Raw genomic sequence first — 13,462 nt, forward strand, 5'->3', positions numbered from 1 at the left:
CTCACCATGATTATATACTTTTTTCATTTTCCTTTTATTTCTTCTGATTTTTGCTTTATGTATCTTTGTTGTTAGGTATCTAATGGTTTATGATATCTATCTTCTTTGTGAATTGTATCTTTTACCATTAAAAACATTCATTTTCATTGAAAAATAAATTTTAAAAAATTCAACAGACTTTAAAAATGAAAAAAAAAATTGTTTAAATTGTAATTAAGAACTATGTAACAAAGTAACTCCTAGCCCAGATAGCTTCACAAATAAATTCTATACAATGTGAAAGGGAAAAGAAATCATCCCAATATTCTACCTAGCTCTTCCAGAAGAAAATAAAGGATGAAACACTAATGAGAACAACCATAGCACAACCATGTCAAAAAGGTATGAGAAGTGAAAATTATAAGCTAATCACTGTCATCACTACAGAAGCAAGAAATTAAAAACAAAACTTAAGTAGACTGAATCCAGGTGCAGAGAAAAATAATACCTGATGATCATATGATTATTATTTGAAGTAAGAAAAGATTGGGTTTCCCTGGTAGCTCAGATGGTAGAGAATCTGCTTGCAATGCAGGAGACCTGGATTCAATCCATAGATTGGGAAGATTCCCTGGAAAAGAGAATGGCAACCAACTCTACTTTGGTATTCTTGCTTGGAGAATTACATGGATTTGGGAGCCTGGCAAGCTACAATCCATGGGGTTGCCAAGAGATGGACTCGACTGAGTGACTAACACTTGCACTTTCTTTCAAGAAAAGATTGGAGCAACACTTTGAAAAATTAACATAATTCATTAACCAGATAAAGGAAAAAAATCATATAACCATCTCAATAGATGTAAAACAAAAGCAAAATCCAGGTGGAAAAAACTCAACATCCATTCGTAATGAAAGATTTTGGTTAGCAGGTTAAGGCTTTAAGACAACATCCTTAATATGCTAAGATCCAAAAGAAAAAGAAAAAAATAAGCAGACATTTTTGTTAAGTTTTCACTCTCAGATTGGGAATAAAAAACTGCCTTGTTCAACACACTAATGCTACTAGACAGTTAAAAAAAATATATATATAAAAAGAGATAAAGGGTTGAACAGGAAGAAATACTGACACTTGTAAGAAACAATAATATACGTAGAAAGTCTAAAATAATCTGCAAATGAACTATTTGGAATAATAATTGGGTTTACCCAGGTTTCTGACTAATATAGAAAACAATTTTATTTCATTAGACTATTGATAAATATAAAAATACAAATTTAAAAGATACTCTTTAAAAGATCATTAAAAAATCAAGCTCCCAGGAATAAATCCAATAGAGATATATTTAAGACACAAAAGCATAAGTATTATTGAGAGAAATTAAAGGAAACTTAAATATATTCTTGTAAAATTTATATGGAAAGGCAAAGGGCCAAGATACTCTACTTGCTTTACTGGATATCAAGATATGTTAAAAGGCTTTTGGAATTAGGACAGTGGAGTATTGGTTTGATAAGAAGATGGTAGGGAACTGCACTAATATATACAAATATATATATATATATATATAAACTATATCAGAAATCAAGATAATGACAGTATTTTGTGAGAAGAGAGAATATTGATTGGGAGTGTGTATAACTAGGTTTTCCTTCTACTAGATTTGCAATGTTCTATTTCTCCTATGTTGTGGTTTCATGGGTATTTTCCTTTGTTAATTCATTAAGCTGTATATTGTTTTGTAATCTTTTCTGATTATGTTTTACTTCAATTTAAAGAATATACAAAAGTAAAACATGAGTGCAATTTATTTCTGAAATAGGAAAATAGTATATGATAGAATCTATCAATATGATCCTTATAAATTAAAGAAGAAAGTATCACATGATTATATCAATAGGTACTAGAAAAGATTTTTAAAATGACTTTATTTCATAAAATAAATTCATAATTTCATCTTCAGCTGTAACATTCCTAATAAGATAGAAAAACATTATTTAAAGATAATAAAGGTATATTTACCAAAAGCAATGGCGAATATCCTATATGGTGAAACATCAAAACTATTTCAGGTAAAACCACAAATTTAACAGGCATATTGTTAACTACCATGCCACTTATATTGGAAGTTCCAGTAATAATTTTTAGAAAGGATATTAAAATGAGCACAAACACTTGGGAATTTTTAAGAATTTTCTCACATAATCATTTATTTAAAAAAAGAGATATGAAAAAAATGTTAAAAATTAATGAGATTTTCATAAGGTAATTCAATAAAAAATGAAAAACTTTACTGTGTTTCTCTAGCATTAGGAACCTATTTATACATGAATATAGAAAAATATTTATAAAAATGATAAAATTACTTAGGAATAAACTCACGTACAGAACCAATCTATATCATGTTTCACATATTTATGTGTCATATATGTATATAATAAAACAATATTCAAGGCAACTTCTCCACAGAAAGGCACTCAATATTTAGAGAAAGAAAAATTAATCTTAAAAGCATCAATTTTCTCAAAATTAAAATAGAAAATTCCTTCTCCTCCTTCATGTCTTAATTATGACCTATTCTGTAAAGGCTTCTCTGAGGACCCTAGGTAGACCTAGGCACTATCTGCTTTATATTTCCTCTGATATGTATGCACACCTACTTTCTTTATTGTACTTACCTTATTGGGTTGTGATTATTGTCATGTCTATCTCCTTACTACAATATAACTGAACTATGCATTTTATTTTTTCAGTCTTTAGCACAATACTTGGCATGAATCAGGTGCTCAATAAATGTTAGTTGAAAAAGTGAATTAACAGACTGCATGATTTACTCAATAGCTGTTGATATTTACCTGGTTTGCAAAACAGGCTTGTTCTCTTTGATCTTCCATTGCAGTCAACATTTATCTCCTTCTACATAATACAAACCATAAAACAAATATCTTCAAATAATTATTTCCAGGATCTGATCATCTATTATTTATATATTTAAAACACAAATATTTATTATTTTTGAGAACTTCTCTTAAATGTAATTTTTTAAAGAAATGCATACATTTTGATGGTTATATTACATCTATTATTTACGGAATTAAGCAAGTTTATAGCTATATTATAGGAGGGCCACAAGACTATGCACACGTGGTAATTTGCAAAGACTCAGGGGACTCAGAATATAGTTGTATTCACATCTAATATTTATTATATTAATAGTAAAAGGATACACTATAGGATAAGTAAGGGGGAAAGACAGCAGGAGTCTGGGAAAATAAAAGCACAGTTGCTTTCGCCTGCCTGTGAAATGACACATTTGAACGTGCTCTTTTCTCCAGCAATAAAAGTACATGTATACAATGTTTTGGCCTCAGAAATCCATTAGAAACTCAGCACTTAAGGTTTTTACTGAAGGTTCATCATGAAGCCATCCTCTGCCTAATGCATATCTTAAATTCTAGCCTCCCAAAAGGAAATCAGATGTTCAACAAAAATCATATTTTATGCAGAGTCTAGGTACATGTATGTACCTGTTCAGTTAGGGAATTTTCATATCAGTTAGAGAATGTTAGAAAAGCCAAGTTCCCAAACACTAGCCAAAGGCCAGTCTTGCAAGCAAGCCACTACGAAGTCAGTAGTCTCAAGCCTGTTCTTTTCTGCACAATATCATTTACTGTTAAATTAACTATCTTTGGAGTGCACTGATTAGTAAGGATGCTAACTCAATGGAATAAATGAACAGGTAATTTTTTTTTAACACCAAAAGAATAAACATTTAAGTAGAGCTGGAAGGCAGAGTGCAGATTCTCTGAATATATGAGAGTTTGAGAGCAGTGAATCAGGTGCAACAGATTTTTCTTTTTGGGGGGCTACACTGTGTAGCTTGGAGGATCATAAGTTCCAGACCAGGTATGAAACCCAGACCTCCAACAGTGAAATGCCAAGTCCTAACCACTGGAGTGCCAGGAAATTTCACAATAGACTTTAAAAATAAAATTTTTTAAACTGAAGGATAATTTGCTTTACAGAATTTTGTGGTTTTCTGTCATATATCAACAAGAATCGGCCATAGGTACACCCATGTCTCCTCCCTCCCTTCCCACCCTTCAGCCTGTCACAGAGCCCCTGTTTGAGTTGCCTGAGTCATACATCAAATTCCCATTGGCTATCTCTTTTACATATGGTATTATAAATTTCTATGTTACTCTCTTCATATCTCCCCTTCTCCCTCCTCTCATCCCACCATGTCCATAGGTCTGTTCTCTATGTCTGTTTCTCTACTGCTGCTCTGAAAATAAATTCATCAGTGCCATCTCTTCAGATTACATATATATATGTGTCAGTATAATATATTTGGACTTCCCTGGTGGCTCAGACGGTAAAGCATCTGTCTACATTGTGGGAGACCCAGGTTCGATCCTTGGGTTGGGAAGATCCCCTGGAGAAGGCAATGGCAATCCACTCCAGTACTATTGCTTGGAAAATCCCATGGACAGAGGAGCCTGGTAGGCTACAGTCCATCGGGTCGCAAGGAGTCGGAAACGACTGAGCGACTTCACTTTCACTTTCACTTTTTATACTATATTTATATTTCTCTTTCTGACTTACTTCACTTTGCATAATAGGTTCCAGTTTCATCCACCTCATTAAATAGATTCAGATGTGTTCCTTTTTATGGCTGAGTAGTATTCCGTTGTATGTATGTACCATAGCTTCTTTATCCATTCATCTGTCGATGGACATCTAGGTTGCTTCCATGTTCTAGATATTGTATAAAGTGCAGCAATGAACATTGTGGGACGTGTGTCTTTTTCAATTTTGATTTCCTCAGGGTATATGTCTAGGAGTAGGATTGCCGGGTCATATGGTGGTTTTATTCCTAGCTTTTTAAGGAGTCTCCACACTGTCTTCCTTAGTGGCTATATCAGTTCACATTCCCACCAGCAATGCGAGAGGGTTCCCTTTTCTCCACACCCTCTCCAACATTTATTGTTTGTAAACGTTTCAATGATGGGCATTCTGACTGTTGTGAGGTGGTATCTCACTTTAGTTTTGACTTGCATTTATTTAATAATGAGTGATGTTGAGCATCTTTTCATGTGCTTGCTAGCCATATGTATGTCTTCTTTGGAGAAATGTTTCTTCAGGTTCCTTTCCCACTTTTTGACTGGGTTGTTTGCTTTCCTGGTATTGAGTTGTATGAGCTGCTTGTACATTTTGAAATTAATTCTTTATCATTGTTCCCTTTGCTATCATTTTCTTCCATTCCAAGTGCTGTCTTTTCACCTTATTTGTAGTTTCCTTTGCTGTGCAAAAGCTTTTAAGTTTTATTAGGTCCCATTTGTTTATTTTTGTTTTTATTTCCATTACTCTAGGATGTGGGTCACAGAAGATCTTGCTTTGATTTATGTCATTGAGTGTTCTGCCTATAAGAGTTTAATAGTTTCTGGTCTTAAATTTAGGCTTTTAATCTATTTTGAGTAATCCATATCTTTGTGTATGGCATTAGGAAGTATTCTAATTTCATTTTTTGCATGTAGCTGACCAGTGTTCCCAGCACCACTTACTGAAGAGGCTGTCTTGCCCCATTGTATATTTTTGCCTCCTTTGTCAAAAATAAGGTTACCCATAGGTATGTAGGTTTATCTCTGGGTTCTCTATCTTATTCCAATGGTCAATATTTCTGTTTTTCTGCCAGTACCATACTGTCTTGATAACTGTAGCATTTAAGTATAGTGTGAAGTCAGGAAGGTTGATTCTTTCAGTTCCATCCTTCTTTCTCAATACTGCTCTGGCTATTCCATATGAATCACGAAATTTTTTGTTCTAGTTCTGTGAAAAATGCCATTGGTAATTTGATAGGGATCACATTGAATCTGTAGATTGCATTTGGTAGTATAGTCATTTTCAAAATATTGATTCATCCTACCCAGGAACATGGAATATCTCTCCATCTCTTTATGTCATCTCTGACTTCTTTCATCAGCATCACGGTTTTCTGTATACAGGTCTTTTGTCTCCTTAGGTAGGTTTATTCCTAGATATTTTATTCTTTTTGTTGCAATGGTGAATGGTATTGACTCCTTAATTCCTTTCTGATTTTTCAATGCTAGTATATAGGAGTGCAAGTGATTCCTGTGTGTTGACCTTGTATCCTGCAACTTTGTTGAATTCGTTGATTACTAGAGCTAATCAGTGAATTCACAATAGACATTTTATATTCCCAGATCCAAGAGTTGAACACAGGCCATCAGACATACATTTTCTGACAGTGGTAAGCTTTGTACAACATGTTGGAAACAGGATGTAATACTTTTCATAATAAAATTCTAATGGTATTTCTCATAATAAACTAGATATTTGTAGATGTTTAATATTCATTTTTCAAGAAATATGGTTGACAAATTTAAGAATACACACATTACTCAAAAAAGGTCAATAATAAAATGTATTTAAAGAAGTTTCTCATTTTTTTGTGGTTGTTTTGGTTTTTAGTAAATGACATAATCTTTAATATTTGTTGGGCAATATGAGGACTTTAGATGTTAAGAGTTAGTAAAAAAAAAGCTCTTTTTCATGCTTAATGTGGTTATTAACACAGCAGAACATTGAAATGTAAACTGCTTGTTCATAATAAAACTGTGCTACAGAAAAGCATATTATATTAATCACACATTTATGAATTTATATAATGGACTCTTTGAAAAATTATGCATTAGAGGACATGGAAGATGATGCTACTTTCTACTGTAATCAAATAGAATTCATTCAGAAAAATTTTAATAAATTTTCAGTATACTGAAATCTCTTTCAAATCATGTTAAGTTTTTAAGAGTTCAACCAGTTAACACTGTGCTGCTAATGTAATGGAAGATGTGGTTTTTGACTCCTGCGATAGCAAGTTGGCAACCCATATAGAAAGGTATCTATATATCTATGTTATACCCAGATGTCACACCCTTAACTTTTGCTGGTAACTTTTCAAAAGCAATTAACTGATCATTAGTCAAAAGGCAATGGGAAGAGATGGTCTGTCTCAGAACAATCTATCAGCATTATCCAAAGCCCAATCAAATAAGCCTAATTTGATACTTTCTCTGAAGGTTGCAGGTATGTACCATGAACTATATGTTGCAGCCTATTTTAGGGAATTTTATGATATGATTAATTTCATTGAGTAAAGTTGTTCTATATAGTTGCTTCATGAATGTTTTTAACCAATGATGATCTTAAATTGGACTTCATTTATTATTTGCATTTGGAGCAAAGGAAATATTATATACCTCAACTTTTGAATGATTCAAATACATCAGTGAAGATCTGGGAAAATTTCTTGTAGCTGAATTCTGAGGTGAAATCATTGAATCTTGAGTTGAGACAAAAGGCTCCCCTGGACAAAGAAGAGAAACAATTACATACAAAAAGATAATATTGCTGGATTAAGGATGAATGTTCATGAAAAGAACTGATTCAATGTTCTCCCTGCTGACTGAGCTCAATCACTGGGTTACATCAATCAGGGATGCACCTAAGTTAAGGAAGTATCACCAAGAATAACATGTGCTTTGCTGATGGTCTGTGCCTACAAATTTCCAATGGCTCACCACTGCCCTCAAAACCAAGTCTGAGATCCTTAACCTCTGATCTTAATTCATATACTACTATGCCAATTTAATTCCTATAATCACAAACCACTGGCAGATTTAACTGGATATGCATTTCATTCAGTCTGCAATGGAAAACCATTTACAACTTGAATAGAGGAATAACCAAAACTGTGTTTTAGGAAAATTGCTTTTATACCAAAACATATAGTAGATTAAAAAGAAGAGGAAGAGGTTGGGGAAAGATCACTGAAATATTCAAGGATGGACAAAACAAAGTCAGCAGTTGTGGAAATGGAAAAGAGGAGAGGGGAAAAGGAATTAAGGAGGTAGGTTAGACAGAGACTGGTAATATTGGGATACAAAATTTAAGAAAGAGGAAGAGTCAAAGATTAGTCAAGTTTTGCGCCTGGGTAAAAACAGGAGGATGAAGAATTTGATTTTCGTATTGAATCTGAGGTGGTCATTGGGTACTACATGGTGGGTTCTAGCATTTTCTATGTGTGTATACTGTAGGATACGCATGGAAGTGCTTTAAGTGACTTCCAGAAATCTAACAACATGCAGAAAAACTTAGCTTTTGTATATTCCACTCAAGAGGAGATACAAATTAGGATATATTGTCTATGAGGAATATATGGCAGTGGAACACGAGAGCCTTCCTGGGAAGTGCTCTGTATTGTAACCTACTGAACCACAGTATGTCAATACCTTACTCTATTTATCACTGGAACAGTTACAGCAGGTATTCTAACTTGCCCACACCTAAAAATTTTCAAAAACCATCCTCATCAAGGAATCATTCAAATATATAGGCTAATTAAAAAATCAAAATTCATAAATAGTTTCATATCATGCTTTATTTTCCAAAAAACATGATTTTTATAATCAAATAAAACAACTTGAGAAACTATATGGTGAAACCATAAATAGGTACTTAACAGATAACAGAACAATTATGAAATGTTTTTTATTTTCTTACCTCTATCATCAAAAACACTTGGTTTTTCACTTGTCTCTCCATTTTTCTAAATGGCACAACATTAACGATAAGAACATTCATTAGTAACTTTACTTCTTAAAGAGATTTGCCTTCCATCAATCAACCAAATTAATACAGATTTTCTTGTCTTTAATCTTCTAACTCTCTCATGAAAACTGTCTCAGGGGCAATACTTAATACCAGCCTCGTAGGGTATCTTCTACAGGTAGGTACTAGTTCTATAGGTATTTCACTAGTTCAAAATTGAATTTAGTATGTGGCCAGTGGGGAAGATCCCCTGGAGAAGGAAATGGCAACACACTCCAGTACTCTTGCCTGGAAAATTCCATGGACAGAGGAGCCTTGTAGGCTACAGTCCATGGGGTTGCAAAGAGTCGGACACGACTGAGTGACTTCACTTCTTCTTCCAGTATTCCATACTTTGTTTAAATTCATGGTAATCTATTTAATGGCTGATTCTAAAAATTTTAGTGATTTGCTTTGTTTCAGGGAAATACAATCCAAACTATTCTAATCCAATTAATGCTTTAAAAACACATTGCTTAGAATCAAAATAAAATGTATCATTCCATATTCTTTTCTTACTGTAAAATATTTTTTTGTGTGTGTGTCTGTCTGCTTTCCTAAACAATAAGTCCGCAAGGGGAAAGATTATGTATCCTATGTGACTGGTTTATTCATTTTCCCTTCCTTCTGGAAAAAGCCACAGTGCTTTGGCCAACAGATGCTCAATAGATATTAGATATTATCATTGCAGTTGCTAAATGATTGTTTGGATTAGTTTCTGCAAATTACATAGTGAGTTTAGCACAAAGGTAAATCAACACATATAGGGGAAAGGATCAGTTCTCAGGAATAGACCCTAATATACCTAACAGATAACTTAACATGCTAGAGAAGGAGGTGGTTCGTAGAAGTAACAGTTAACTAGATAAATTAATAATCAGCATACAAAAGTTTGAGACATAATTTTATACCTTTTGTTCAGCATCATCTTGTGCATCTGGCTGACAAACAACAGCAGGTACAGGTTTTTTGGCAACATTCTTTGAACTACTTAGAGATCTCTGAAGAGTGTTTGTGCAGGGTCCTAAAAGTAAATGGAAGAGAAACAGCATATTTTTAAAAATAACTCACTGAAGTATAGTTGAAGTAACATAAACTGCACTTAACTGTATGGTTTCCTGAATTTAAAAATATGCTTGTAACTGTGAAGCCATCACTACAACCAAAATAAAATTTATAACACCCCCTGAAAGTTCTCATTCACTTTTGTAATCCATCTATCTCTTTCTTTGCATTCTCTGACAACACTGCTCTGTACTTCTAACACAAGATTTATTTGCATTTTCTAGAATTTTGATAGGAATGGTATCATATAGTATGTATTCTTTTTTTGCCTGGCTCCTTTCACTCAACATAATATTGAATGTATAGGAATGGTATCATATAGTATGTATTCTTTTTATGCCTGGCTTCTTTCACTCAACATAATATTGTATGTTTTAAAAATTCATTCCTTTTATTTCTAAAAATTATTCCATTGCACTGGATGTGTCACAGTTATTTTTATCTACTCCCTTGTTGTTTGGGATTTACAGTTTTGGCAACTTACAAATATCTATGAGTCTACCTGTGCAAGTTTTTGTGAATATATGTTTTCATTTTTATTGAGTAAATACATAGTAGTAGATGGCTAGGTCATATGGTAGGTATATGTCTAATTTTTAAGAAATGTCAAACTGTTTTCCAAAGTGGTTGTACCATATCATACTATTCAGCAGTGTATCAAAGCTTTAATTCTTCCACAACCTTGTCACACTTAATAGGCAGAAGAAAAGAAATAAGATCCAAGTGAAAAGGAAATAGAAAAACAAGAGAAAATAAAGTAAACAGTTTAAATAAAGCTGGTAAGTCAGAATAATCAGGAAAAAAGACACAGTGATAATGGCATAACAGAGTCTATAGATAATGCTAAAAATAATAAATTATGAAAAGGTATAGCAATAAGTTATAAAATGAGATATATTTTCCATCAAAAACAAAAAAATGACCAAACTGCATTCATAAACAAATAGAAAATATGAAGAACATCATATCTATTTAACAAATGGAATGTGTACTTTAAAATATTTCCACAAAGAAAACTCTAGGCTCAAATTACTTTCCTTCTGAATTGCACAACATACTAAAGGAAGACTTTACACTAATTCTACACAAATTCACCCAGAAAAATGAAGAGGAGTGAACTCATCTCCTAACTCATACTGAGACTAGAATCACTCACATATAAAAATTATAAGACATTACGAGAAAAACTCAGTTAATATCCTCCCATGCTGAAAGATGTAAAACTTATAAATAAACTGAATCTAACTATATATATATATATATATATATTAGAAAATAATACATAATGAATAAGTGATGCTTATCCCAAGAATGTATGGTGGATTATTATTCAAAAATATGTCAAAGTAACTTACCACAGTAGGAGCAAAGAGAAAGGAAATTTAGATGATTATCTCCAAGATGCAAGGAAAAACATGGGAAAACTCAACACCCATTCATGATGAAACTTTTTAGTGAATGCGAGTATGAGAGGATATGTCTTTCCTTTGATAAAAGTTATCTTCAGATCTCTAGAGCTAATATTTTAGTTTATATTGATCACTTAGCCTTAAATTTTAGAACAAGATCAGGATGTACACAATCACCTTTTTGTTCAATATTGTTCCAGAAGTCCTGGCCAGCAAGAAAAAGAAATGAAAGGTGAGCCCACAAAAATTCCAAATGACAGTTGTAGAAATCGGAGAGCTGAAAAGATACACGCATGCCAATGTTCACAGCACTGCTATTTACAATAGTCAAAATATGGAAATAATTCAAGTGCCCATCAACAAATGACTGGCTTAAGATACACACACATACACAGAAAATGGAATATTAATATTATGTGGCCATAAAAAAAATGAGATATTGCCATTTGCAGTAACATGGATGGACCTAGAGAGAATATTATGCTTAGTGAAGTCAGTCATATGAAAGTGAAAGTGAAAGTTGCTCAGTGGTGTCCGACTCTCTGTGACCCCATGGACTGTAGCCTAACAGGCTTCTCCATCCATGGGATTCTCCAGGCAAGAATACTGGAGTGTGTTATCATTTCCTTCTCCAGGGGATCTTCCTGACTCAGGGATCAAACCTGGGTCTCCCGCACTGGAGGCAGACACGTTAACCTCTGAGCCACTAGGGAAGACTATAGAGAGAGACAAATACTTCATGATATCACTTATATGTGGAATCTAAAACAGGTGATACAAGTGAATCTCTACAAAATTGAACCAGACTTACAGACTTAGAAAACAAACATGGTTACCATAGGGCAGACGGAGTAAGGGAGAGACAAATTAGTATAGGATTAGTGGATACAAACTATATTAATAAAATAGATAAAACAACAAGGATTTGCTGTATAGCACAAGGAATTATATTCAACAGTGTGTAATAACCTATAATGGAATATAATTTATAAAAAAACCCTGAATCATTTTTATACCTGAAACTAACATATTATAAATAAACTATACTTCAATCAAAAATTAAAATTTCTATGGAAACGCAATGGCCCTAGAACAACCAAGTTAACCGAGAAAAACAATTAATGTTAGAGAACTCAAACTGCCAAATTTCAAGACTCATTGTAAGGTTACAGTAATTAATAGAACACTGTTTTCACATAAGGGCAAACAGACCAATGGAACAAAACAGCATGTGTAGAAATAGGTCCAACTATATATATCACTTCATCTTTTCAAAGATGCCAATGAAATTCATTGGTTGAAAACAACTGGATGTGTATAGGATAAGCTTCTCAGTTAACAAGAAAGCTAACAAAAATCAATAGGGTTGTGTCAAAAAGGATTCAAGAGTTATCTTGAAGGGGCTCTCACCTGCTAGAGCTGCATAAACAAGCACAAACAAGCACAGTATATAATTATTGTGCTTGTTTATTTCAGCATCAACAAGCACAGTAATAGCATTATGGACAGTTTCCCTGGAAGGTCAGTGGGTAAAGAATCCACTTGTAATGCAGGAAACTGTCAGTAATGCAAGAGAGTCAGGTTTGATCTCTGGGTCGGCAAGATCCCCTGGAGGAGGGCATAGCAACACACTCCAGTATTCTTGCCTGGACAATCCCTTGGACAGAGGATCCTGGGGACTACAGTCCATAGCGTTACAAAGAGTTGGACATGACTGAAGCGACATAGCACACATGCATGGAAGACGCTACGGAAATAATTCATTATTTTGAAAACTAATAAATGATGTTAAAATATTAAGCATCAGTCTGCTTTTCTTAAATACCTGTATCACAATGTAACCAATCAGAAGTTGAGGGTAAATTTCTTTTTATTAGACCATTCTAATTTTTATAAAATATAAATTTATTTAAATTGGAGGCTAATTACTTTACAATATTGTATTGGTTTTGCCATACAGCAACATGAATCCACCACAGGTATACATGTGTTCCCCAACCTGAACCCCTCATGATACTGAATGCTTGGGGCTAGACCATTCTAATTTATAAAGGAGAGATGATGGAATTAAAATAACCCAATTTTGAAACATAATTAATTCATAGATCAGGCCTTGAGCACAAATGGCTGTTAATAACACAAAGAGTAAAACACTGCAATATTATGGTGCTTCCTAATAGAAAGATACGCTACTATCTATGAATCAACCTTGCTAAAGAATCCGAACCTGAAAGTAAATAAACTAATCCTTTACTAGAAATACAGAAGAAATAACATACACCATATAGATGCAATCAGCAAAAGTTCAGTCACTGAAGAGCTCAACAAGGCAAGCAATTCA

The 13,462-nt window shown here is 33.4% G+C and overlaps 1 protein-coding gene across 1 annotated transcript in view; it reads right to left on the reverse strand.

The window, feature by feature from the left end:
* The window catches only part of FSIP2 (fibrous sheath interacting protein 2), a 141,922-nt gene that overhangs the window by 82,921 nt on the left and 45,539 nt on the right, over nt 1-13,462 (reverse strand). The window contains exons 10-11 of the mRNA XM_052652838.1: nt 9,559-9,671; nt 8,561-8,606 (exon numbers count right to left, since the gene is read on the reverse strand). Coding sequence (XP_052508798.1) covers nt 8,561-8,606; nt 9,559-9,671 — 159 coding nt within the window. The remainder of the gene's footprint in view (nt 1-8,560; nt 8,607-9,558; nt 9,672-13,462) is intronic.

The sequence above is a fragment of the Budorcas taxicolor genome, chromosome 2, assembly GCF_023091745.1.
Source record: "Budorcas taxicolor isolate Tak-1 chromosome 2, Takin1.1, whole genome shotgun sequence".
NCBI classification, from domain to species: Eukaryota; Metazoa; Chordata; class Mammalia; order Artiodactyla; family Bovidae; genus Budorcas; species Budorcas taxicolor.